Genomic DNA, 24841 nt, shown 5'->3' on the forward strand with positions numbered 1-24841 from the left:
CTCTTTTGTCCAATCCCACCTGTTGTCATATCCGGTGGTGACTCTGCTTCTTTCCGACCCCTTTCTCACACCCTTGACCATCTCCCCGCTGTTCCGTCCCCGCAGCGATGTCGGCCGCAGGATCAAGTAGTGATGCCGCGGTGAAGAAGGCTTTCCCTCGGGTTGACCTCGAGGGTCACGACCTTCCTCCTTCCCCCGCTCCTTCGAGCCCGCATGGTGGCCGTCGTTATAACATTGCTACGGAGCTGGTATATACGGAGGGAAATGATCAGTACAATGCTAGCAGCGTTCCCATCTACCAGGTACCTATTAATTCCCCGTGATGCTTCATTGCCCGGGTGTCGACCATGCAAAGACACAACTTAAACGGGAAGACAGGGCTAATTGATGCTTTTGTTAGAGCGCTACCTTCAAACAGACCTCCGGTGGTGGAGGCGGCGAATATGACTACACTCGCTCCGGAAACCCGACCCGGACACATTTGGAACGTCACCTCGCCAAGATCATGTCCGCCCAGCGGGCTCTTGTCGTATCCTCTGGTATGGCTGCATTGGATGTGATTACCCGCCTGCTTCGTCCTGGCGATGAAGTTGTGACTGGTGATGACCTCTACGGTGGCACCAACCGTCTTCTGAAGTACCTGTCCACGAACGGTGGCATCATTGTCCACCATGTTGATACTACGGTGCCGGAGAAAGTGCGCGAGGTTCTGACTTCGAAGACGGCGATGGTTCTGCTGGAGACACCGACCAACCCACTCATCAAGATCGTGGATATTCCTCAGATTGCCGCCGCCGCCCACGAAGCGAACCCTAACTGCGTCGTTTCGGTCGACAACACCATGATGTCGCCTCTTCTGCTCAACCCTCTCGAACTCGGTGCCGATATTGTGTACGAGAGTGGTACCAAGTACCTTTCCGGTCACCACGACCTTATGGCGGGTGTGCTCGCCGTCAACGACCTGTCTCTCGGCGACCGCCTTTACTTCACAATCAACGCGTCCGGCTGCGGTCTGTCGCCTTTCGACTCGTGGCTGCTGCTGCGTGGAGTGAAGACTCTTAAGGTTCGGATGGATCAGCAGCAGAGCAACGCCCAGCGCATTGCCGATTTCCTGGAATCCCATGGCTTCAAGGTACGGTACCCTGGTCTGCGGTCGCACCCGCAGTATGAGCTGCACCACTCGATGGCTCGGGGATCGGGAGCCGTGCTCTCGTTCGAGACTGGTGACGTGGGTGTCAGTGAGCGGATTGTCGAAAGCGCCAAGCTGTGGGCCATCAGTGTCAGCTTTGGCTGTGTCAACAGTTTGATCAGTATGCCATGCCGCATGAGCCACGCCAGTATCGATGAGAAGACGAGACGGGAGCGCGCCATGCCCGAGGATCTGATCCGGCTGTGCGTGGGTATTGAAGATGCGGATGATCTTATTGATGACTTGCGACGGGCGGTAAGTTTGCCATATTCTTTTTATTGGAGTGATTGATCATTTGAGCTAATATTGGATGCAGCTGGTGCAAGCTGGTGCTGTCAATGTCACGCTGGACGACTTCCAGGCGAACTCGTCCAACTAAGCTACGTATGCATAACACGCGCGCGACTGATGGATTGTGCGAGTTCTTTCCTGTAATTGAGGCATTGATTGAGTGCTACGGTCACGATTTTAAGAGACGATCATTTGGGCGTTCAGGAGCATTAAATAATGAGTGTAGTAAAAACTTCTTGGGAATGAAACAACTATATTATCTGCAACATCTACATTGTAATATTGTCTTGTCGGTGGATCGTTTATCCCGGGAAAAGCAGGGAACCGTTTATCCGGGAATGGTGATGGCCTCAAAAACCAGGGATCCGTCGGCAGTTTGGCGGAAAGATCGGCCGGCATCGGAGGCAATCCCGAGGGCGTTGCAAAAGCTGGACCAATCATTGGCCGGCCACTTCTCGTCCGCCTGCAATCCGATTAAATAATGAGTCGCTGTCGCGATGGATCTGATCTCTCGCTCACTCGCTCTTACTTATGTATGTCGGGCGCGAGACTAACAAACTCCGAACTCTTTTTTCCTTTTGCAATGGACCTGTAATCCCGTCGGGCTCCCGTGCCTTAATCCCTCGTTTTGGACTGCGAACCTGTTCGCCATCCCCAAACCCCCGACAATCTCACTCATCCGCCCTCCCCGGCAATTGTCTTCTCCTGCGCTGGTCTGGATGACGTTAATCGAGCTGTCGCTGTAACCTCCTTCTCTTCTTCCCGGGCGACCCTTATCTCGGCCCTAGACTTGCTCATTCTTCCTGTCTTTTCTTCCGTTTGCTTGTGTCTTTCACTTCTCCTCTGATCACAACCCCGACCGGTGAAACATACCATGCCTCGGAACGCGCTCTCCTCCGAAGCGCCTCTCCCCATGTCCGCCATCACGGAGCAGTCCATCTCGTCGGATTGGAATACCAACCGTTTAGGTGCGCGACTGGGAGTCGATATCGCCAGTGCGGCGACTGCAGGTGCCTTGACATGTCCTGTCATCACCGTCATTGATCGGTATGCTAGCTACAAACTACCCTCGATACATCCTCATGCCATGGAAAGAGAAACCGAGATAAGGAAAGGAAAGCTAACGGACTCAATTCTCTGAACCAGCGCGATCATCGAAAAAGCAGCCAAGGGCGTCCCCATCCGCCAGACCATCACATCCTGCTTCCGCTCCATGTTTTCACAACCGGGGAGCTTCTTCCTCAGCACCCCATTCCTCCTTATCTACACCCTCTACACATCCACCTACCTCACCGCGAACACCATTGACACCTTCACCTCCACCGTGCGCGATAAGCCCTTCTCGACCGTCTTTCCCGGTACCGCCAAATTCCTCACCACCACCGCCGTGAACATGGGTATTTGCGTATACAAGGACGCCCGATTCGCGCGCATCTTCGGTGCAAAACCCTCTCCTCCTGCAGCGACATCTGGAGCGCTACAACCCGCTTCCAGATCTACATCCACCTCCACCCCTGCCTCCTGCCACCCCTCCGGCGCCGCCAAAGTCCCCAATATCTCCTACGGTCTCTTCTGTCTCCGCGACAGCATCACCATCTTCGCCTCCTTCAACATCCCCGCCCTCGTCGCTCCCTCCATCCCCGACTCCATCGCCTCCACACCCGGAATGAAATCCGCTCTCGCGCAATTCTCCTGTCCGGCTCTGATGCAGTTCGCGAGCACGCCTATGCACCTGCTCGGATTGGATCTATATAACCGGCAACCGCCGGGCGGATTGGGATGGCGTGAGCGCACTTCGCGCATCAGACGCGACTACATCCCCAGTTGCTTTGCGCGCATGGGCAAGATCGTTCCGGCGTATGGTGTGGGTGGTGTGGTAAACGTGCGGATGAGAGCTTCGTTGATGGAATATTTGGAGGGCAAGAATTAACCGCTTACTTTCTTATTTGTTTGCGACGACGTTGATGATGATACTATCCCCCCTTTTACAAGATCCAGTTTATGATCCTTGGATCTTTCATGAGGGGAGTGGGCTACTTACAGTGCATATATGCAACACGTGACATATACTTATAGACAGAGATGTGACATTGCCTCTGTTCTGTTCTGTTTTGTTCTGCTTGACTGTTATATCTTGTCTGCTTTCCTATACTACACTCTACTCTCCACTCATAGAGTCAGTCAGTCACGGGTCCGGCGCTTTTTCGTTGATACCTACATTTTGCCATTTCGAATCATCGGTGTTCCATGTGTGTGTTCTGTTCGGGTTATAGATTTAGAGAATCTGACTTACTAGCTAATGTCTGGTTTTGGATGATTATGAGTTGAGATGTACTTGATTTGTCTGTGTTATATGATTGATAGCTTGACTATCTAGATCTTCTAGTCGATTCAGGTATTAATATCGAGCAGATCGAAATTTGGGCAATTGAGGAACTTAGTGGTTTTTAGATGGGTTGAATTGGATTGGATTGAAGCCAAAACAAATGAGATAGATACTAGTATATGATTCATCTGATTCGAATAGTGATCATTTTAGTACGACAGTAGGTAAAGACTAGGGTATGTATGGTGGTTTATGATAGAGGTATTAGGTAGTAGGAGTATCCCTTCTGCAATTATATCATATGGATACTATCTTTTTAGTGAGTAATAATTGAGGGTATTAAGGTACAATATGTAAGTATATGCTGGAATAACGAGCAAAGAGGGGAGAGTATCACACAAGAAGCAAATTGAAAGATCAAAGATGGAAAAAGTTTCAAACTAGGTACAAGCAAATGTATAAAAAGAAGCGGAGCATGAAATGTATTCAGGTCGAAATTTCTATACGCAAGAAATATAATATTATTACCACCTGTGGAATATTTGTTAGTTTAGATCTTTAATCGCTGCTGCAGCAGAGTGAAGGAAAGGACTCACGAGAATGATTCGGTATGCAGGTAGACTTCTTCCACGGTGCTACCCTTCTGCAGAACTTGACCTTGCGCTTCTGCAGCTGCGTTTCTCACATCGCGGATCATGGACCCCGGGCCACAGGTAAAGATGGCGATGCGACTTGACGTGTTGGATGTTGTGCTGGCTGCGATAATCCCTGGTATGTCTGGTCGGTTCCCCATTTGGACTACCGTATCCGCAATGTCGACCTGCGATGAAAATGAGTCGACAGAATCCCCGGGTTGTCTCTTTTCCACTGAGTCTGGGATCAGGGGCGATCCTGAAGCTGGGGTGGGCAGAAGGGTGTCCTTCGTGGTGACGTGAATGGAGAGGGAGATCTTGTCGCTTGAGACTTTGTAGGCTGCAAGCTTGGCTTTGATTTGCTCCCGGTACCAGTCTGCGAGGGCGGCGGTGCGGGTTGCAAAATGTACTTGGATTTTTGCGGTAGGTTGTTGTTGATGAGTCCGCAGTGCTTCCTCGAGAATGGCCAGGGAGAATCCACCGCCAGTGCCTCCGGTGATGAGGACGTAGGTGTCAAACCGAGCGAAATCGACGGATTCGGAGATCCCGCCATATGGGCCTTCGAGGAGCACTGTCTCAGTTGAGTTCGGCTTTTCGAGGGCAGTGTTGCCCAGACTGGCTGTTAGTCCGCGGCGCGGCTTGACGTAGAAGATGATTTCAGGGGCTTTGCCGGTTTGCTCAAAGTCCTGGTAGAGGGAGCAGATGGTGAAGGGGTGGGCGCTGAGACAGTGGATGCCTTGCTGGAGGCTGAGGAATCGGACGAAAACGTGTTGGCCTGGGCGCCAGGCCATGATTGTTGGAATGCGGATCCGGACGAGGCCGCAGGGGAGATTTTCGATTGTAGCTGTGTGGCGGCCATGCATGAAGTAGGTGCGAATGTTGGATATCCATAAGCTGAGGATGTAGATTGCTCCTGCGGCGATGAAGTAGTCCCTGATATGGTGAGTGGGATCCAAGGCGTAGTATTCTAGGGGAGCCTACCATGAAGACAAGCGGAAGTCGCAGTGCAAGAAGAAAAATACAATGAATACCAGAGCGGCAAGAAAGTGAGTGGCTTTGAAGAACTCGTAGAACCGGTTCCTGTAAAAGTCAGTTTTGGAGTTGGTAGTTGGGTATTGACTAGGCTGACCTGATGGCTGGCAATGACATGAATGTTAGATATGCCTGCGGGATTATAGCAGCAACCCCAGTCCAGTATGTAACCTCCGTCTTCCACTGGTCGACCATATCGCCTTGATCAATGTGGTAGATAATGAAAGGAAAGGTGTGGACGAGCGCCAGGACAAACATAGCATAACTCGTCCAGTGATGAAAAACCTGGGCAAGATTAGCCTTTATCTTGCCATATTCATCACAGACATACTTGAAGCTTTTCGTGAGGCACGCCGGTCAAAGTTGAGATAAAATTAGCTTTTGCGCTCAATGCTCTACTTGAGATCAGTTATCGGTTATATTGCCGTCGGTTGGAAAGTGGCCTACAAGACAAATGGTAGCAGGGCCAGGGCCATCCATCCGCTTCTCGTCGCAATTGGCGGGCTTCCTCCATAGGAGACCGTTTCTGTATTGGGCCAGTAGTAAGGCTGCGGTCCCAGTGTCATGGCTTGTTCTAGTCAGTCAAGGGCTATAGTGTTTGAGAATCGAGAAACCAACCCAAGAAGAATACTACTCCAGTCGACACCAGGAGGATGACCCCCAGCGACGAGGTGCTAGACCGCAGCACGGGTAGTTGGAAGCATCGGTAGGCAAGATATCTTCCCACTGTTGTTGATCGTCGCCATATTGTAGTCCTCTTAAATGACTGCGGACCATACCTGGAAATCAGATGCAGGATGGAGAAAACACCGAGAGTCGCACATAGAAAGTATATGGTATTCAAAGCATAGACGTGGTCCGATTGATACCTATTGACGAAGACACGATTAACATAGAGTCAATTATATGGGAGCAATGAGGCGTACCAGTATCTCCAATGTGCGTCACGATAGGCACACTGCTCTGGGGTCAAGGTGCAGTGATCAGCCCGGGAAGAATGTAGCATAACCGGCTGGTCCAGCCATGGCAGCCCCATGTTGAGGAAAGGTTAGAAGAGACACCAGTCTGCAGAACTGGCTATGATGACGCTTTCTGTATGCACTTCTTACATCCACAACGTGGTTCAGGAACAAGGTCAACAGAATGATCCATGTAAGGGCCATGCGTCTCAAGTGTTGAGTTTTGTAGGATCGAGCAGGGGACCCTAGATACAGGGCGATGCAACAGCATGATTCAGCTGCTTCGCGTGCCTTGACAACCATCATCCACGGTACGGAACACCAAACCCTTTCCCCAGTGTCGTAGCAGCAGCTTCACCTGGCAACATGATGCTGCCCTGTAACAGCGGGTTGCTCATTGGCTGAGGATTGCTCACAATTGAGCACATTTCTCCGGTTAGCGTGGAATGCATACGCATGCGGGCCGTGTTTGGGGTCAATCTGCTCTGCGTGCTTAGCATGCATGACCTTTCACTCTGACTAACGGAATGAATGGGAAATTACGATGTACTGTCTTGGTGATTCCATCATATCGTAGCTCATCTATGTATAGGCTGGTGAGCAGTTTTGCGCAGGATATGGAGCAGTCTCCAAGTAAATGGATGCTTGACGCATCTAGAGAGTTGCTAACCCTATGCGGAAGGGAGAGGGCATAACGGTGGAGAAGCAGAATTAGTAATAATCAACTAACTTTGGAATAACCATAGAATGAGGAGCTGAGATATCATCATCGAGGAGGTACATTAAGAAGAAGAGAGTAAATTCATTGAAACGATGAAATGCAACCTTATCGTTTGCATCCTCATTCGGTCTAGCGTGGGTCCGTGACCATCACTGCAGTTTCTACTGCAGCAACAACTGCGTCTTCTGCTGCTGCATCCACGGCCTCTACTGTTGCGGTGGCTGCTTTGCCCATCTTGTTCGACTCCACCCCATTGCTGCTTCCCCACAGCAAATGATCTTTCAGCGCTTGATATCCTCCGCGGAGACTGTCCGCTGCTATCCCCTTGGCCCGCAATACACTACTGGCTACCCGCGCGGTATCCCCATGGTAGCAGAGCATTAGCACCTGATGGCCACTCAACTTGCCAAGCACATCTGCATTGCTGAATAACGCTTCCAACTCCAGCCACTGTGCCTCCAGTACGTCTGCGTCGCTGAATGGCTTGACTGTATGAGAGTCGAGACTGTGCAGGGGAATGTTTACCGATCCCGGGAGGTGCCAAGTGCCAAAGTCTCCCGCGGTCCTCAAATCCAACACACAGCGCAGAGGTCGGAGCACCATGGCGCTCAAGGGGTGGTTTGAAAAGCATTGGGGTATTTCGTAATAGTCGGTGAACAGAACCACGGGACTTCTTTCCCAGCTCTCATCATACCGGTAGAGATCAACGCCAACGAGGTTCTACAAGAACAACAGTCAGCATACCCGAGCTCCTCAATTCAATATACGTAGCTCGCCGACCCACCTGATTACGAATGGGAGGAAACCTCTCGGGCCCTAGCTTCTCGAAATAGTCGCCAACGTATTGATATGGCAGATCGAAGCATAAGAAGACACAATGGATCGAACCATCTGGTCCCGCTAGTTGTCGCAAGGTGCCAGCCCTCTTGCGTTTCTCCAGCATCTGATAAAGTCCCTTCAAGCTCAAGCCGGATGACGGCCCACAGACGACCCCTTCGCGACACAAGTCCAAGGATAACGAGAACGCGTCATATGAACTGACTTCTTCGTGCACGTCCAGCGCTTCCCTCCAGGGAAACTCCTGTACCTGCATCAGGGCAAACGTCCGTGGTCCTGGAACCCGGTCCCCGGGTGCAGTGCACACTCCAAGCCGTAACACAGATGGCTTGACTTCTTTGAAGTAGGTCCCTAATCCTGTCATCGTCCCCGAAGTCCCCATCCCGGCACAGAGCACGTTGATCTCTGGTAATTGCTTGAATATCTGGGGGCCAGTCCAGCGGATGTGCGCATGCCAGTTGTCGTCATTGTCATACTGGTTGGGGTTAACAATCTCCTCAGACCCCATGGCCATCGTGCGAGCAGTCTGGATGCCCCCGCGTTCATCTAACGGGTCAGGTTGAGATGGGCCACCGAACAGGGTGACATCCAGCCCAAAGAACTGCATCATCCGTAACTTAGTCTCGGTGGATTTGTTACTCAGGAAAGCCCTGGTGTCGCTAATACCATGCATCAATCGAGCGAGCATAGACATCGAGATGACTGTGGATCCTGAACTGAATTCCACGATGGTCTTGGTCTTGCCAGGCACCACGGTTTTTTCGAGCAGGTTCATCGCTTGTTCCGTCAGTGTCAGGGCCAAGCACAAGGGAACTATTGAGGGCCAACATACCTGGTATGGCTTTCACGTTGTTTGCCGGGTGCATTGTCATCATTTTGGCATATATCCGTACCCCATCTTGGTGGAACGGGTTCAATCGATCGGGCAGCTCCACCAGAGGTAACGGAGGTTGGCAATCCGGATCAAAGTACTTCTTGAGCGCATCCGGTCCAAAGTACACATTGTGCTCGTTAATGTTGGCCATTATGTCTGATTATCAGTATTGACGGCGAGTTTGACCGCAATATTGAGCCAACAATCACCCAGGGACGGGAGCATCAAATTATACGGCCCTGCTACAGAAACATGCAGCCACCCTCCCACGCGCGACATGCGCTCTTTCCGGCGTGATCTTCGCATTCGGCGCAGCGCTAGCGTCCCACTGAGCTTGGTTTGATGCACATCTCAAGGCCGCTTCAGGAAGGTCCGTGTCTCACGTTGAGCACTTATTCATGGGAGTGGGTTGGATTGGACTCCTATTCGTCGAAGACTGGCGCAAATGTGCTCAGATTGACGTTCTACGTATGCCTCTTGTTCAAGTAATCGAAGTTACTCTGAAAACAGCACCGGACTCAAAGTCGTTGGAGTCAACTACGCTATACTGGGTTCTTACGCTCCGCGGCCTATCCTCTGATGACGGAACCCAACATTCCAAGGCTGTCATATGTAATAGCACCATGTATAGGAAGAGGGGCACGTACCTCAAAAGATCCACAAGTCATAACAGCATAGTAGCTGCAACATTATACGAAAGCACGAGGGCATTTGCGTTGATTTAGTCGATCCTTTCCCTTTTGGCCCTAACCGGCGAGGAGGTGGCCCTGACACGCAAGGAGCCGTCCACTGCATGTGCCTCTTCGCACCGTAATATTGTCGCTGCCGAGTTAGCTCTCCTCCTTGAGCCAATCTTACTTCGCGGTCTTAGTTTGTTTTATTACGGAGCCTCGCTTGTAAGCCCATAGCGCCTTACAGCGATAATTAGGCTCAGTCTTGTCAAACGACCCTTTCGTTACTCCTGGATAGGCTCGCGCCCTCATCTCAGGACATCGACCTCAACAAGAGACAAAATGCCTGCGACTTCAATTGAGGACGAAGTCAAGCATGATAATCCATTGACTGTCTCTCGAGATGTTGCCACCGAGTCTAGCGGAGAAGAGAGCAGGCCAGCGGCACCACAGCCCTTCTTTAACGAGCAGACGAACTATGTGCCATTGAGCACGATCATCACGGTATCTTCCCTCACATGGACTCTCAACTGTCAACAATCTATCTAATTTGCCGCAGATATTCCTAGCATGCTCGACAGTTGACCTAGTAGCGGTCATGGACCAGACCACTCTAGCCGGGAGTTTATCCATAATCGGCAATACATTGAACGCCAGCAATAAAACCTCGTGGATATCAGGAGGATATTTCCTGTACGTCTAGCCCAGAGACCAGACATGACTCTTAAGTCACTAACTCAATGCAGAACATCAACCTGCTTCCAACTTCTATACGGGCGGCTCTCTGACATCTGGTCCCGAAAATACGTCCTATACGTAGGCCTCGCCATCATGTTCTTCGGTTCTCTAGCATCATCTCTCGCACAGACCGCCACACAACTTATCATCTTCCGCGCCTTCACCGGCATGGGCGGCGGCGGGATCACGTCCATCGCACAGATGATAGTCAGTGACGTCGTACCACTCCGCGAGCGAGGTAAATATCAAGGCATTCTCGGTGCCGTAATAGCAATCGCCAACGGCATCGGCCCTGTGATCGGCGGTGCTCTATCCCCGATATCCCACAACTCGTGGAGATGGATCTTCAGGCTTATGCTGCCGCTCACAGCTATCTCTATTCTTGCGGTGATGTTCTTCATGCCTTTGCGGAAAGTCACCGGTGACTGGAAAGCGAAGCTGAAAGCCGTTGATTTCTTCGGCGTGTTTCTAGCACTCGGAGGCACGGCGGTACTTATGCTCGGATTGACTTGGGGCGGTGGCGAGTATCTCTGGAAATCGGCACATGTTATAGCGACGCTCGTCGTGGGGTTTGCTGTTTGTGTGGCGTTTGTTCTATGGGAATGGAAGGGGTATCCGTATCCGCTGATACCCATGCATATATTCAAATCGCGCATTGTGAATGGAGCATGTCTGACTATGTTCATCAACGGGTGGAACATCATTGTCATGCTGTACTATATCCCGACCTTCTATCAGCTAGTGTTCAATTATTCGACTACCAAGGCTGGTGCAATGGTATTACCCATCACATTGTTGCAGAGTACGTTGCCTCGCCCCACCGTCATTATCCCGTTACTCTCTATCCCATGCTTACTATGACCACGTTAGCCCTAAGCAGCACTCTCTCCGGCCTAGTCGTCCACTGGGTGGGCCGATATCGCGAATCCATCCTCATCGGCTGGATGATCTGGGCCATCGGACTCGGCCTGATGTCGACGCTAAACGAGACATCCAATCTGGGGAAGCAGATAGGTTACGGCCTATTGACAGGTATAGGTTCAGGAAATACATTACAGCCGTGAGCCCCTCCACCCATCATACATACCCCATAACAACCCACTTACCAACCCACCTCACAACACAGTGCCCTAATCGCCGTCCAAGCCGGCGTCGCCAGACGAGACATGGCCATCGTCACCTCATTCCGAAAGTAACATCCCCATCCATCCCCATCTCCATCCATCCAGCCACCTCTAAAAACCCACCACTAACACCTCCACCCCCAAAAACAGCTTCATCCGCAACCTAGGCGGTACCCTCGGCCTCGCTGTCTCGGGCACAATCATGTACGTATACCCCACCCACCTACCCACCCACCTACCTGATCAATCTAACCGAAAGAAACGTCAGAAACAACCTCCTCTCCACCACCATCAACACCCTCCACCTAACCACATCGCAGAAACAATCCTTCCTCGCTAGCCCATCCAACTACCTATCGAAACTCCCTGAAGACGAAGCAGCAAAAGCTCGTGCGTTGCTTATCCCCGCGTACAAAAGGGGCTTCAGGATCGTGTTCACGGTGAATGCGGCGCTCGCGGCATTGGCGTTTCTCTTGGCGGTTGGGTTGATGCCGCAGGTGGGGTTGGAGAGGGCGGATGATGAGAGGTTGAAGGAGGAGGGGAAGAGGAGGAGGGGGGGGCTGAGAGGTGATGGAGATGGAGATGGGGGGGATTAGTCAGTAGTAGAGTTCTTATGCTGGGTGCTAAGATGGTGGGTATAGATGTGGTTGGTGACGGGGGTGCGTGGTCGGGGTAATTTCTCGTGCTGGTGGGTTTAGTAGAGAAATACCAAATCATATAGACAATAGTGAAGTGAAAAGTCATTCTTGGAAAGCCATTCATTTAAAAAGTAGTAGCAGTAGTAGTGTAACACCCGGAAAAGTTGAAAGCAGGTCGTTGATCATGTCATCATCATCAAGCCAGTCCAATCCAATCAATCTAGCTAGCTATGCTGCAGCAACATCAATTTAACCAACAATCAATCAATCGTTCAATCGTTCAATTTGCTGTATGATTCTTTTAGACCAGCTGAATCAACAATGCCCGAAACACCCCGAGACGCCTAACACAGAAGAAAACAGAAGGGGATTAAAATTCATCAATCACTAGGACTCGTTCCACAACCCAGTCTACCAACATCTGTCCCTCTATCCGCCATCGGCCATCCCGCCACACCTCATCCAGCCAGTAACTCATGCCCTTGCCGTGATGATGAAGAATCAACCCACCATTGCCGCGGCGTTTACCCTCCGCTTTGGAGAAATCGTTGTTCACGCGAAGAGTCCCAATGCCCACACCGGTGGTTCCTTGACGAGCGTGCCATTCGCGTTCGGCTTTCTCGCCGGCACGACGCGCCACGGCTTCTTCGTCTTCGTCTTGGTAGAGCTCGCATTTGTTGCATTCTGTGCAGCGTGAGCCGGGATCAATGCGGAAGTGCTCGCAGAAGTGCTTATAGCCTTCCATTTCTTCGAATTCGTCGTCGTTTCCGGCTTCTTGTTCGTCGTTCATGGCGTCTAGTCCGGCTGCAGGGTCGACATTCTCAACGAGGTTGGCGCGACGGCGTGGTCGAAGTCGTCCTAGTCGGTTTGCGGACTTGATCGGAGAACCAAGAGCCTTACGGCAGAGGTAGCACATGGAATAGCCGCAGACGCAGGTCAGTTTGTTGCAGCCGGAGGACTTGACGAATGAGAGGCCGCAGCGCGGACAGGTGCGCTTGACAGCTGCAGTGCGAGCAGCCTCGACGGTGGCCCGGAGGTCGAGGAGAAGCGGTTCGTGGCACACGTGAGGGTCACGCCATGGTTTCTGGCAGGTGATGCAGCTGACGCGTCGGCATGCGGGGTGCGCACAGGTGAATTTCTTGGGTCGGTTTTTGAGACAGAGGTTGAGGAGAGCGTTCTGGAAGATGATGAATACAGCAGAAGAGTTGACAAAATAAAGAATCGCTAGAGGAATGATAAGTATGGGTATCAAGTCGAGTAAGAAGATGGTAATCAGAAGCGTAGAGAGGAACCCGTCGCGACGAAAGCGCCAAACAAGGCCGTGAGCAGACGGGTGGTAAACCGGATCAACTTCAGCGTACGAGCAAAACGGACACCGAATGAGCTTCAGCTGGGACTTGAGCAGAACCTCGGAGGACAGGCGCGTCTCAAATTTCGTAAAGGTCTCAAGTCCGGCCTTGTCAAGCAAAATAGCCTGCTTGACGATCGCTGGGTCCAAGGTCCCGGGGCAACTGTCGTGATCGAACGGCGCCAAACATTTCAACGTTGACTTTTCCACGTCGACCGATTTACCCCAGCCTTGACCGAACAGAGCCTCGTGGATGGTTCGCCGGATGCAGCCATAGCAAATAATGTGCGTATTGTCCGAGCATGTTGATATTTGCTCAAAGGTCACATCGTCCAAACAGCACTCGCACTCATAAACAGCATCAGCCTCCTTGGCTTCTGTCTCATTCAGCTCCTCCCCCAACTTCTGGTCTCTATCAAGTCTCTCCTCCCGCCTGGTTCGAAGTAGGGGTGCCAGCAAGGCCCAATACAGCTCCCGGTCCAACTCCGGGCACTCCGTCTTTTTCAGCCGCGGGATCATGTCACCATCTGGCTGACGCTGCCACACGATGAGTGGATGCTCGTTCTTATCTTTACCGCGCTTGAACGAAGGGAGAATGCTGTTGAAGGTCGCACGCCAAGTTCTCCGGGAAAGATCTTGCAGAGTTGGACGGGCTCGCAGATAAGAAAAATTCACTTCTGCCAGCACTGCCTCCACCGTACTCTTGCTCAGACCATTAAACTCCTTCGTGAGAGCCGCCTTCACGGCAGCTTTATATTCGTTTGTCCGGAATAGCTCATCAGGCGGGACTGCATGCTCATGTCCGGTATGTTGTTGTTGTAGATCATCTTTGCCATCTTCTTCCGTTCCCCCAGTCCCAGCTGGCACGTTCCACCGCCCGGCTACCCACGCCTCTTTGTGACGTAGTAACTGCTCGACGCAAACATGGAGACGGCTCTGCCCATCGAATCGGACCAGGAGCTCTCGAAAGACTTCGATGCGAATATCGGGAAAGATTCGAGCGAGGGTCTGCAAAGCCTGGTTTAGCTCCTCCTGTTCTCGTTTCTGTTCCTCGGAGGTGGTATTCGAGGCGGCGAGGGAGCGAGATCGGGAGGTGATGCCGAAAGGATTATTGCGGAGAGCCTCGCTGATGGTTGTAGAGTTGCTGCTGTCGCTGGCGCGAAGCGCGGAGGAGGTGGTGGGCCTGGAGAAGCTAGGGACAGATAGGGAGAGCACCATCGTTGCACTGACGGAGGGGCGCAAGACCGAGCTTGCTACATGATCGTCGGAGGGTAGACGGGAAGGCGTCTGGCCAGAAGGAAGGGTATCTGGCGGGCGAAGTTAATTCCAGCTTAGTGTCGGGAAGCCAGAGAGATGGAAGAAGATGGCGTGGGATGGGACGTGGGGGGAGGGAAAGATGATGGGGTGATCAGTTGGATGGGAAGATGAGAAGATGATGGGAAGCGGAATGATGGAATGAATCAATCGGGAGGAGTTGACTTCCGTGACTTTACTCCAAATGATCCAATCACGGGACAGGTACAATGCTCCACCCAATCACTTCTACGAATATACTTCAACTAAATATGTACAACAATGTATTGATAGCATAATGATGAGGCTATGCTGCATCCTAATTCCCCGCTCCTGATCTGACAGCTTGAGGCTGATTTCCGCCTGGTAAGATAATTGTTGGCCCAACAAAGGCATAATTTTCCACAGGCTTGACTAGGGGTCTCTAGAAGATACTTGATTGGCGTGTACTATTTGGATGGCATCTCTCGAATACTATGCAAGGGTCGAAAAGGAATGAAATCACCCTTATCATTCGAAATATGCACACATTTCGTCCAGTTTCGTTGTTCCAAAATGGATGCCTGGCATAAGCATCTACTGGTGCCTGATCCAGCCTATCATCCCGTAGTCCATAGAATCAAAATAATTAAACCCACCACAACAGCTTCCAACCACACCAGTTACCCCATCACACACAATGACACGTGAAAACAAGAGCGTGCAACTCACACCATCCATGATCCCCGACCTTTCCAACTATAATGTTAAAGAATCATCTTTCTTCACAAGATGGGAACAATTACCTTCCCCGGAAGAAGTGCGAGCACAAGCCAAAGCCCAGCATCTCGCTGGAATAAATCCAGATCGACGGAAAGACTATTCCACCGACTCATTTCATACTAGACCACCGCCTGTCCTATTTGAAGTATTGAATCTGCTTGTGAAGTGGGGAATGTCTCTCAAAATATCCGAAGCTTACTGTCTATATGCTCTTGCCGATTTCTCAAAGGCCAAGTCCCCGTCCCCGAGGTATATGGATGGCGCACAGAAGGAGAGGTGATATACATCTACATGAAGTATATAAAGGGAAAGACTTTGGAGCAAGCATGGGATGTTATGGCAGAGAAGATAAGACAGGCATCTGTCATGAGCTGAGAATAATCTGCGATCGACTCCGTCAGCTCGAACAGGACCCGGAGGATACATTCGTCGGTACATACATACATTGATTCCATCTATCCTATGAAATACTAATATCACCGTTATCTAACCATGCTCTTCACAGGAAACATCGCACAAAACCCCATCTACGATAGAACCTTCAGCATCAACCACCTGCACGAAGCAGGCCCATTCCCCACCGTCCGCCAATTCCACGACTGGTTCACATTCCTTCCCCGGCGACGGATGTCAGATCCATACTCTGTACCTATAGAACCATATCGCTATGGTCTTCCAGACCACTGTGCCATAAAATTCACCCATGGCGATCTCCATCGCAGTAACATCATCATCACATCCTCTCCTCCACACCATGTACTAGCAATCATCGACTGGGAGCAATCCGGCTGGCTGCCTGCATACTGGGAAGTGCGCAAAGCGCAAATGTCAGCTTGGAGCGGTGAAGAATGGGCATCTGTCTATCTTCCCATGTTTTTGGATGGCTTTGACACTACGGTGGATTCATGGTGGTGGTATATAGCCGCTTTGGGACCTTGAGTATTTGATTTCACTTGATGCATATAGATCAGTAAATCGAGCTAAGTTGATAGCAATGAATGGACAGACAGACTACTTATCTGTATCTATCACCAACAAGCTATTGACTGGATAAGGTGCCCCTACTCCGAGGCTGCCTGAGGCTCATGTAGGGTTCCTAGGGCTGCTTGTAGCAACACAGATCAGTGACTTAGATACGACGATGCTTACAATTGGGTAATGTGCTAAGACTTTCGACGTAGGTGAGGATACGTTTACATGGCGTGTTCTTGACATCTACTACGATTTGTACATGTACCATACGGTCACTCAATGTATTACTGGTTTTTGAACAGAAAATCAATTCATGACATTATGTACATACAGTCTGATAAATCACACCACTTCCCTGTTTTACAACTTGGCCTTGGCACCCTCCAACAGCTCGGCTCCAGCCCCCGTGATGGCAGGCTTGCCGGTGTCTACCACCGTCGTCTGGAAGATGACCACATTGCCCTCCTTCCACATCTCCGTGCGGAGGGTCTGACCGGGCAGCACCACACCAGAGAAGCGGACCTTAAGGTTCTTGAAGGCACCGTATGTGCTGAACACATGCTTGCCAGAGACACCCAGAGAGCAGAGACCGTGCAGGATAGGGGTCTTGAAGCCACCGACCTTGCTGAACTCGGGGTCGATGTGCAGAGGGTTGCGGTCACCGTTGAGACGGTAGAGAGCGGCCTGGTCTTCAGAGGTCTTTTCCTCGACAACCGCATCGGGCTTGCGCTGAGGAGCCTTGTAGGGCGCCACGGCGGCCTTGGGGCGGGGGGCAGTGGGCTTGGGCGATCCGCCGAAGCCGCCACTGCCACGGATGAAGACGGTCGACTCGTTGTAGAAGAGATCCTCGCCGGTCTTCGCGTCCTTGGTGGTGTAACCGGAGACGACGAGGGCGGCGTTGCCCTTGTCCACGACGTCGATGAGCTTGGGGTAGGTCAAGGTCTTGGCGGCGGTGGGAATGGGGAACTTGCGGACCTCCATGTACTGTTCGCCATGCAGCAACATCATGGGGGAGAAGTTGGCGACAATATCATCCATGTTCCAGGGGTTGGCGGTGTTGAACCAAGGGATCACACCGTATGTGGGCAGAGCCTGGAAGTGCTCGTTGTTCTCGTACACCAAGGGAAGGTCGGTGCGCTTAGCGCCGACACTGAGGTTGTAGAGGATGACATCCCGGTCCTCGTAGTCGAAGGATGTTCCGTCAGTGGTGGCCTGCTTGGCCTTCTCGATGGCCTGCAGGATGTTGTTGCCGCCCTCCGAGTCACCGCCGCTGCGGTTGCTCATGTTGGCCATGATCTTCTCCGAACCGGCCTGGCCATCCTCAGGGTGGTCCGCACGGCCATCGTCGAAGTTGGTGATCTTCTGCCAGTGCTTGAGCACCTCCTCAGGGGTAAGCTTAACGTCAACGGGGAATCCGTGACCGCCGGTACGCTGCCAGCGAGTGCGGCCGAACCAGCCGCTGCCACACTCGTACAGACCCTTGGTGCTGGGCTCAGGCACGATGTCCGAGCACAGAAGAGCCACCAAGGGAGCAACGTAGTCAGGCTTGAACGCCTGGACCATCTCCTCGGGCATGATGGTACGGGTCATGTTGGTACCGGCATTGGGGGCAATGGTGTTGACCTTGATGTTGTACTTAGCACCCTCAAGAGCAAGAGTGCGGGAGAAACCAAGAATTCCGAGTTTCTAAGACAATTAGTGAAAGACGCTAAGAAAATCAGCATTGGCAGTAACATACCGCGGCGGCATAGTTGGCCTGTCCAAAGTTTCCGTAGATACCGCTGGTGCTGGCCGTGTTGACAATGCGACCATACTTCTGCTTGAGCATGTAAGGCCAGGCAGCCTTGGTCACCTTGTAGGTGCCGCGCAGGTGGACATTGAGGACAGGGTCCCACAGGTCGTCGTTCATGTTGGTGAAAGCCTTGTCACGCAAGATACCAGCGTTGTTGATCAGGATATCAATACGGCCAAAGGTATCGATGGCGGTCTTGACGACGTTCTCGCCATCCTCGCAAGATGCCTTGTTTCCAACAGCCTGGCCGCCCATCTTCTTGATCTCCTGGACAACGGGCTCGGGGTCGACGAGATCGTTCACAACGACGGCAGCGCCATATTTGGCAAAGAGCAGACAGTAGGCACGACCAAGACTATGAGGACGTTAGAACCGATAGATCGCTATCATTTATCTGCGGTATTACATACCCGTTGCCACCACCAGTGACCAGAGCAACCTTGCCCTTGAAGTTGGGCTCCTCACCCGCTTGGGCGCTGGGCAACTTCAAGCCATCCTCCAAGAGACCCATAAAGTCAGCAGGTCCGGTGGGGTAGTCCGGCTTGGAGAAGTCGTTGACATCGTTCCACTTCCGAGCGATAGCACCGGGGGTCAAAGAAGCATCGGTCTTCAGAAGAGCACCCTTGGCACGTTCCCAGCGCAGCTTGGCGACGTGTCCACCACCGACTTCGTAGATTCCACCAGTCTCAGTAGTGTTGGATGAGTGGACCAAAGCAGCCACCAACGGGACAACCCAGTCGGGCTTGAGGTTCTCCAGGACCTCAGGGGGCATGACCGTGGCCGTCATACGGCTAGCAGCTGTTTCAAATTAGCCACTGCATTTCCAAAGAAACCGAATCAACGTACCAATTGGCGCGATAACGTTCGCAATGATGTTGTACTTGGCACCTTCCTTCGCCAGCGTCTCGGTGAAGCCGACCTGTCCGAGTTTGGCAGCTAATATGGTCAGCAGCAGCTCCTAAACTCCGAACATACCCAAACTTACCAGAGTAGTTTGCCTGGCCGAAGCTACCGAACAGACCAGCCGAAGAAGCAGTGTTGATAATGCGGCCATACTTTTGTTTCCGGAAGTGAGGCCATGCGGCTCTTGCGCACTGTAGACGAAGCCTCGCGTCAGCAACCACGTGAAGGCCGAGGCGAACGCATCCTGCCTACCTTGTATGCGCCGTATGTGTGCACTCTGTAGATAAGGTCCCAGTCCTGGTCTTTCATGTTCTTGAAACTGATATCCCGGAGGATACCGGCGTTGTTGAGAAGGACATCGATGCGGCCAAAGTTCTTGATGGCGGTTTCAATGATGGCTTCGCCGTTCTCGACACTGTCGTAGTTTGCTACCGCCTTGCCGCCAGCAGCTCTGATTTCATCGACAACCACATCGGCAGCCTAGGAGAGACACTCGGAATCAGCGGGTTCAACCAAGGGCGTTGGAGAAGAGTCTGTGTAATCATAGACACAACCTACCTTGGCCGACTTGCCCTCACCAGAATGAGAGCCACCCAGGTCGTTGACAACGACGTTTGCACCTCTTGAGGCAAAGAAGAGGGCATATGCCTTACCCAGGCCACCACCAGCACCGGTGACAACCACGGTCTGGTTGTCGAAGCGCAGCTCAGACATGTTGAATAATCAATGTGAGGAGGAGAGGAGGGGAGGTGGAGAGATGGAGAGATTAGAGGGAGAGGACAGAAATGCGAAATGAGGAGAAGAGACGGGGTATTATATGAAAGTTAGTTGAAGAGAGAGGAGAAGCTTAAGGGGACTTGGTCTGGGGGAGGGAAGAGTTGAAGAATCCGGGGGAAGAGGACGGTCGCAATGCTCGGCAAGCTGGACCAGGGAACCTCGGCATCTTTTGCAGGTGAAGCTCGGAGGTTTGGTCGTTTGGCGCTAAACCGATCGGGGGTGGCAGATGATGCTGCCTTCACATGCCGATGTCCCCTTCCACGATAATCATTCTACAGCATGATTAGTACACACTAACTAACTACGAATAATTGAAGCAAGGAGTTTCTCCCATGGTTATCCATTCTACAAATTTAGTTTCTTCTTCCTTTCACTTTTCCTCAACTTCCACCCGGTTGCCAAGATACTCCGAAACTATTATCCCGGTTATGTTGACTGCCACCTTTCTTTATCTACCCATATGTGACTATCCTACGGACTATCAACATGATATTCTTCATACGATCCAACTAGACTTGTTCAGTCTAAAAAGGAACTAACTATAAAAGAATGACCTAGATCGACAGCTCTGATCATGTCTGCCACCACCAACATCATCAACTTCCTGCTGACTCAGACATGTGATTCTCAGCCAACGTCATGCCACGTGCTGCTACTCCCTTTATCTATTTCACATTAATCTCAAAGTCAATAATATCCTTGCATGCCGGATACTATTCATGAGGCATACAGCAACTTCCTATGGACTACAAGTGGTGCAGTATGCCCATAGAGATGATGCCGGCCAATCCTTCAGGCAATACATTTGTCCTCCGCAGAATCACCCGCTCGGATCACCTCCGAAGCTTAGTCTACATTAGCAGTATATATCATTGTAGCCACCAGAATATACTACCTACACATAAAACAAATCTATTACTACTATCTCATTCTCCCATAAAAGCACCAAATAAGATACTACAATCTCCCACAATGCCCGAAATAATCGATGACAAATCCCAACACTGCATCCCCTTCCTCCTCGAACGACTCCAAGCCCACCAAGCCCGCCATCCCACCAACACCCCGCCTTTCTTCCTCGGTCTAAATGGCGTGCAAGGGGCCGGTAAAACAGTCCTGGTATGACCTCCTTCCTCCCAATAATAATTACGCTCTATTACTCTCTCCGAAACCAATCAGTTCACTAATAATCAATCCAATGGGAGCAAATAGGTCTCAACCCTCCAATCCACCCTCCGCTCCCCACCCTACTCCCTCAACGTGGTAACCCTCTCCCTCGACGACCTATACCTCACGCACTCGCAACAAGAGCACCTCGCCGCCTCGCACCCCTCAAATCCGCTCCTCCAGCACCGCGGACAACCCGGCACCCATGACCTGACGCTAGCGAAGGAAGTGTTCTCGGCGTTGCGCGCGGGCCAGCGCACCGCGGTCCCGGCGTACGATAAGTCGGCGTTTTCGGGACAGGGCGATCGCGTGCCTCCGTCGCAGTGGGAGGTGGTGAATAAGGAGGGTGAGGAGAAGGTGAAGGTGGTGATTTTTGAGGGGTGGTGTGTTGGCTTTCGTGCGTGGGATGAGGAGGTGCTTAGGCGGAAGTGGGAGGATGCGGTTAGACTGAAGGAAGCCGCTGCTGCTGGTCAGGGTGAGTATAAGGGGAGATTGGGACATGTGGAGTTTGAGGATGTCAAGACGGTTAATGAGGCGTTGAGGGGGTATGATGTGATTACTGAGTAAGTTTTGTCTGTCTCTGTTGAGAGTTTGGCAGCTAATGATGGTGATGATTGCAGTCAGTTGGATGCGCTGATTCATATGTGAGTGGCTCATGCCAGCTTCCTAACGTTTTATCTCGAGATGCTAATTGATAATGCAGCGATGCGCAAGACCTCCATTTTGTCTATGACTGGCGACAGGAGCAAGAGAGGACCCTCCGTGCTGCAAAGGGAACCGGTATGACGGAGGAACAAGTCACGAAATTTGTTGATGGCTGTGAGTATCACTTTGTGCTAGCCAATATTTATCCAGATGGAGAAATTCTAACTGAAGATACAGATTATCCCTCCTATGAACTCTTCACTGAAACTCTCCGGGAGGGTACATTCAAGCCAGTCCCTCATGCTACTACGGCATCTGCTCCGCCAACGGGCTGGGAGGGGAGACAGCTACGATTGGTTGTGGATAAGAATAGAAGAGTGCAGGAGGTTATCAACATATAGGTGCTGGCGGGTTATTACCTCGTCCTTGAAGACTGAAGGGCAGAGGTTGAGGTGTATATATATAAAGATAAAGATAGACCTTCTTCAATCTACTATTCTTTCTTCTTTGAAAATCCTAATATAAAGAGACTTCAACCAACTTGAGGCAATAGATCATAAATAAAGAAAGGATACTATGCTAAATGTATACGCTATAATGGAAGCCATGTGACTATTCCTAGTAATAGTATCGGTGCAATCAATATATACTAGTAGTAGTACTAGTACTAGCAACACACCATCACACAAGTATTATACTCCTCACCCATCTGTAGAACATTATAGCAAAGCCACAACCACTACATACTCAAATCACCAGAGAATAACAAGTAATCCAATCAAATATCCAACTCCAACCCGACAACATCCTACATTATTGTCACTTACTGACTGGCGCCCATTTTCTGCCACCCGACTCAAAGGCGGTATAAAAGTATACAGAATCCCGGCTCACTTTTCCGGGGCTGTACAAAATATTTATCCGCTGATAGCCGCCTATATCCGCAGTTTTCTCTGCGAGGTCGAAAGGATTCTGCCGTTTTTAGCGGTCAATGAGGCGGTCGGGAGTGGCAGTTGTTTGCTTTCCAGCTCCCACGAAGATAGCAGCGGTTGTCTCTGTACTGTGTACAACGCCTTCTAGATCTTTTACAGTGAACTACATCTCAATTACAAAGGAACCAAGTCAGGTTGTACGAAGCTTTTAAATTTTTGTAACCCAGATTTTAGACCAGTACCCGCTAACTAGGAAATTTCGGAGCTCATAACAACCCGGTACGGACAAGCCCATCACCGATGATGATGAATCTAGTTCATCTGGCGGATGAGGCCGTTGATGTTCTCCTCACGGTTACCGTAGTCACCACCCTCGATGAAGTGCTTGAACTTGCGGGTGTGGAAGCCACCAGTGGGGTTGGAGAGCTTGAAGGGCCACAGGAAGTTGTTGGCCTGCTTGAAGTTGGGGCCAACGGTGTAGATCTCGTGGATCAGATCCTCCATGCAGACAATGCCGTACTTGCCGAGGTTCTCCTCAATGATCTGGTTGTCAGTGAGGGGAACACGCTGCTTGTCGACCTTTCCGTAACCGCGCTTGTAGACGAGCTCACGGACGGACTTGAGGTTGGGGTAACCGTAGGCAATGTAGGGGTTGATGATGGTCAACATCTCCTGGGTAGCCTTGGTAAGACGGACGAAGGTACCGTTGTTGATCTGGAGCAGACGGAGCAGCTGGAGGATCTTGCGGGGCTGGGGAGGGATCTTGTTGATACTATAGAACTGTTAATATCGTGTGATGGTGACATAGTCATGATGGATTGACTTACCCCTTGATACGGATAACGAAGACAAGCTTGGGCTCGTCAGCAACGTAGAAGTTACCCTCCTTGCGAGCAACGCGGGCAAGGCGGATCTTCTCGCGCTCAGCATCGCGGTACTCCTTGACGTAGGACTCGGCACGCTTGAAGATGACGGCGCGCTTCTCCTTGTTGGCCTGGATTCATCTGTTAGCAGATGGTCTTGACAAATGACTCGTGAAATAAAATCATTTGAAGCTTCATTTTTCAGCCCCGAAAGATGGTTAACGAAGCGACAGCATCGACCGTAGTCTAGTCGCGTAGTGGTTGTTGTCATCACTATAGAAGGAAGAGGGAAAGGGAATAGAAAAAAAAATGGTATAGACTTACGGCCTTCTTCTTCTCGGCCTCCTCACGGGCGACAGCGCGAGCCTGCTCCTGGCTCTTGCGCTTCTTCAGGAGGGTCTCGGGGACGAGAACCTGCTCCTTGGTGGGGACAGTGCTGTTAAGGTCAGTACAGTCTGTCCGCAGTGATTACACAGACTTTCGCCGAGCGTAAGAATTGCAGCTATAGTGCCACATTCTCATACTGAAGGCATAGGATAAAAAAGCACTCGACGACATCCATTTAATCGGTGAGGTAGAGAAAAAAATTTTTCTCAACTTGTCTAGCCCGCGCGGTCCAGCTCACTACTAGTCACGCATTTTCAGCAGCAACTTTCGCAAGCCAGCGGCGTCTGCGACCAAGTATGATGATCCTCATCCGACAAAACCCCAAGCATAACGCTCGGGAAGTGGTGTTGACGCTTTTCGCCCATACCATGCCCTATCACGGCGCAATGGTACAAGACGATAGCTCACAACAATTGTTTTCAAGGAGAAGGTTCACAGTGCCTTCAACCTCAATACCCCAGACCGTGCCGACACCCAATCCTCAAATTCCTAACGAAGTCTTAGGCGATTCAGGGGCGAGGCTCGGTCGCGGGAAAAATCGAGCTGGTGCTCAGCAACCGTTTTCAGGTCGCAGCATCTCCAGCGAGAAAGGACGACTATATCTGTAACCCTCACAAGCACCTCGAGCGATCAGCCGCAGGGGAATCTCAAAGGGAGTCTCACGTAGCAGTGGAGGCCATTGTGACGGTCCGTAGAGTTCGCGAGTTGGGCGATTGGCGAAGGCTGTCGTACTGGAAGAAGATCAAAAGGAAGAAAAAAGCCGCTGCGAATCGAGAAAAATGGGTTGTGTGGGTGGATACCCCCGCTAAGCCGCATACGGCTAGTCACACTGGCCGGCCCATTTCTTCCTTTTGGGATTCTTCAAGCCCTTATCGCAATCAGGGTATCCACTGGTCAGCTGACCATTACTGATAACAGCCAGTGGCAGTATGACCGCATCTATCTAGCGCTCTCATGGTTACCCCACG

General features: G+C 51.3%; 9 protein-coding genes across 9 annotated transcripts; 4 read left to right on the forward strand and 5 right to left on the reverse strand.

Moving 5' to 3' along the window:
• Nucleotides 1–107: 107 nt before the first annotated feature.
• BO88DRAFT_332133 (cystathionine beta-l) lies at nucleotides 108–3410 on the forward strand (the record flags this gene model as incomplete). Its single annotated transcript, XM_025702707.1, has 5 exons — nucleotides 108–302; nucleotides 401–1448; nucleotides 1896–1937; nucleotides 2383–2527; nucleotides 2627–3410. The coding sequence occupies 5 exons, from the start codon at nucleotides 108–110 to the stop codon at nucleotides 3408–3410; spliced, it is 2214 nt and encodes a 737-aa protein (XP_025566413.1).
• Nucleotides 3411–4398: 988 nt separating this feature from the next.
• Nucleotides 4399–6506, reverse strand: BO88DRAFT_450017 (ferric reductase family protein; the record flags this gene model as incomplete). The annotated part of the gene is made up of 7 exons (XM_025710538.1): nucleotides 4399–5371; nucleotides 5420–5518; nucleotides 5568–5755; nucleotides 5802–5865; nucleotides 5918–6038; nucleotides 6089–6339; nucleotides 6397–6506. 7 exons carry the CDS (start codon nucleotides 6504–6506, stop codon nucleotides 4399–4401), a joined length of 1806 nt encoding a protein of 601 aa, XP_025566414.1.
• Nucleotides 6507–7279: 773 nt separating this feature from the next.
• Nucleotides 7280–9012, reverse strand: BO88DRAFT_450018 (putative cysteine synthase B; the record flags this gene model as incomplete). The annotated part of the gene is made up of 3 exons (XM_025710539.1): nucleotides 7280–7870; nucleotides 7935–8764; nucleotides 8820–9012. The coding sequence occupies 3 exons, from the start codon at nucleotides 9010–9012 to the stop codon at nucleotides 7280–7282; spliced, it is 1614 nt and encodes a 537-aa protein (XP_025566415.1).
• Nucleotides 9013–9730: 718 nt separating this feature from the next.
• BO88DRAFT_473203 (putative MFS drug transporter) lies at nucleotides 9731–11990 on the forward strand (the record flags this gene model as incomplete). Its single annotated transcript, XM_025711756.1, has 7 exons — nucleotides 9731–10036; nucleotides 10092–10225; nucleotides 10279–11072; nucleotides 11141–11330; nucleotides 11397–11462; nucleotides 11545–11598; nucleotides 11663–11990. Exons 1-7 carry the CDS (start codon nucleotides 9875–9877, stop codon nucleotides 11988–11990), a joined length of 1728 nt encoding a protein of 575 aa, XP_025566416.1. The 5' UTR covers nucleotides 9731–9874.
• Nucleotides 11991–12132: 142 nt separating this feature from the next.
• BO88DRAFT_401762 (E3 ubiquitin-protein ligase) lies at nucleotides 12133–14814 on the reverse strand. The gene has a single exon (XM_025705920.1). It carries the CDS (start codon nucleotides 14596–14598, stop codon nucleotides 12403–12405), a length of 2196 nt encoding a protein of 731 aa, XP_025566417.1. The 5' UTR covers nucleotides 14599–14814; the 3' UTR covers nucleotides 12133–12402.
• Nucleotides 14815–15352: 538 nt separating this feature from the next.
• On the forward strand, nucleotides 15353–16383 carry BO88DRAFT_441232 (phosphotransferase family protein; the record flags this gene model as incomplete). Its single annotated transcript, XM_025709857.1, has 4 exons — nucleotides 15353–15635; nucleotides 15665–15768; nucleotides 15789–15867; nucleotides 15941–16383. The coding sequence occupies 4 exons, from the start codon at nucleotides 15353–15355 to the stop codon at nucleotides 16372–16374; spliced, it is 900 nt and encodes a 299-aa protein (XP_025566418.1). The 3' UTR covers nucleotides 16375–16383.
• A 311-nt stretch (nucleotides 16384–16694) lies between these two features.
• On the reverse strand, nucleotides 16695–19986 carry mfp (putative peroxisomal multifunctional beta-oxidation protein (MFP)). The gene is made up of 7 exons (XM_025705921.1): nucleotides 19661–19986; nucleotides 19355–19582; nucleotides 19185–19293; nucleotides 19046–19135; nucleotides 18610–18997; nucleotides 18146–18554; nucleotides 16695–18093 (listed from the first exon to the last, which is right to left on the reverse strand). Exons 1-7 carry the CDS (start codon nucleotides 19814–19816, stop codon nucleotides 16768–16770), a joined length of 2706 nt encoding a protein of 901 aa, XP_025566419.1. The 5' UTR covers nucleotides 19817–19986; the 3' UTR covers nucleotides 16695–16767.
• Nucleotides 19987–20851: 865 nt separating this feature from the next.
• BO88DRAFT_450023 (TDA10 family protein) lies at nucleotides 20852–22092 on the forward strand (the record flags this gene model as incomplete). Its single annotated transcript, XM_025710540.1, has 5 exons — nucleotides 20852–20998; nucleotides 21092–21609; nucleotides 21667–21690; nucleotides 21750–21865; nucleotides 21929–22092. The coding sequence occupies 5 exons, from the start codon at nucleotides 20852–20854 to the stop codon at nucleotides 22090–22092; spliced, it is 969 nt and encodes a 322-aa protein (XP_025566420.1).
• Nucleotides 22093–22935: 843 nt separating this feature from the next.
• BO88DRAFT_411535 (60S ribosomal protein uL30) lies at nucleotides 22936–24048 on the reverse strand (the record flags this gene model as incomplete). The annotated part of the gene is made up of 4 exons (XM_025708043.1): nucleotides 22936–23395; nucleotides 23451–23617; nucleotides 23811–23922; nucleotides 24011–24048. 4 exons carry the CDS (start codon nucleotides 24046–24048, stop codon nucleotides 22936–22938), a joined length of 777 nt encoding a protein of 258 aa, XP_025566421.1.
• Nucleotides 24049–24841: the final 793 nt, after the last annotated feature.

This window comes from Aspergillus vadensis (assembly GCF_003184925.1).
Source record: "Aspergillus vadensis CBS 113365 unplaced genomic scaffold BO88scaffold_3, whole genome shotgun sequence".
Lineage (NCBI taxonomy): Eukaryota > Fungi > Ascomycota > Eurotiomycetes > Eurotiales > Aspergillaceae > Aspergillus > Aspergillus vadensis.

Coding starts and splice junctions, on each gene's coding strand:
- mfp (XM_025705921.1), bottom strand. CDS start 19,816: ATGTCTGAGCTGCGCTTCGACAACCAGACCGTGGTTGTCACCGGTGCT. Junction 19,583..19,660: donor GTGAGGGCAAGTCGGCCAAG/GTAGGTTGTGTC, acceptor TGTCTCTCCTAG/GCTGCCGATGTGGTTGTCGA. Junction 18,555..18,609: donor GTCACTGGTGGTGGCAACGG/GTATGTAATACC, acceptor ACGTCCTCATAG/TCTTGGTCGTGCCTACTGTC.
- BO88DRAFT_401762 (XM_025705920.1), bottom strand. CDS start 14,598: ATGGTGCTCTCCCTATCTGTCCCTAGCTTCTCCAGGCCCACCACCTCC.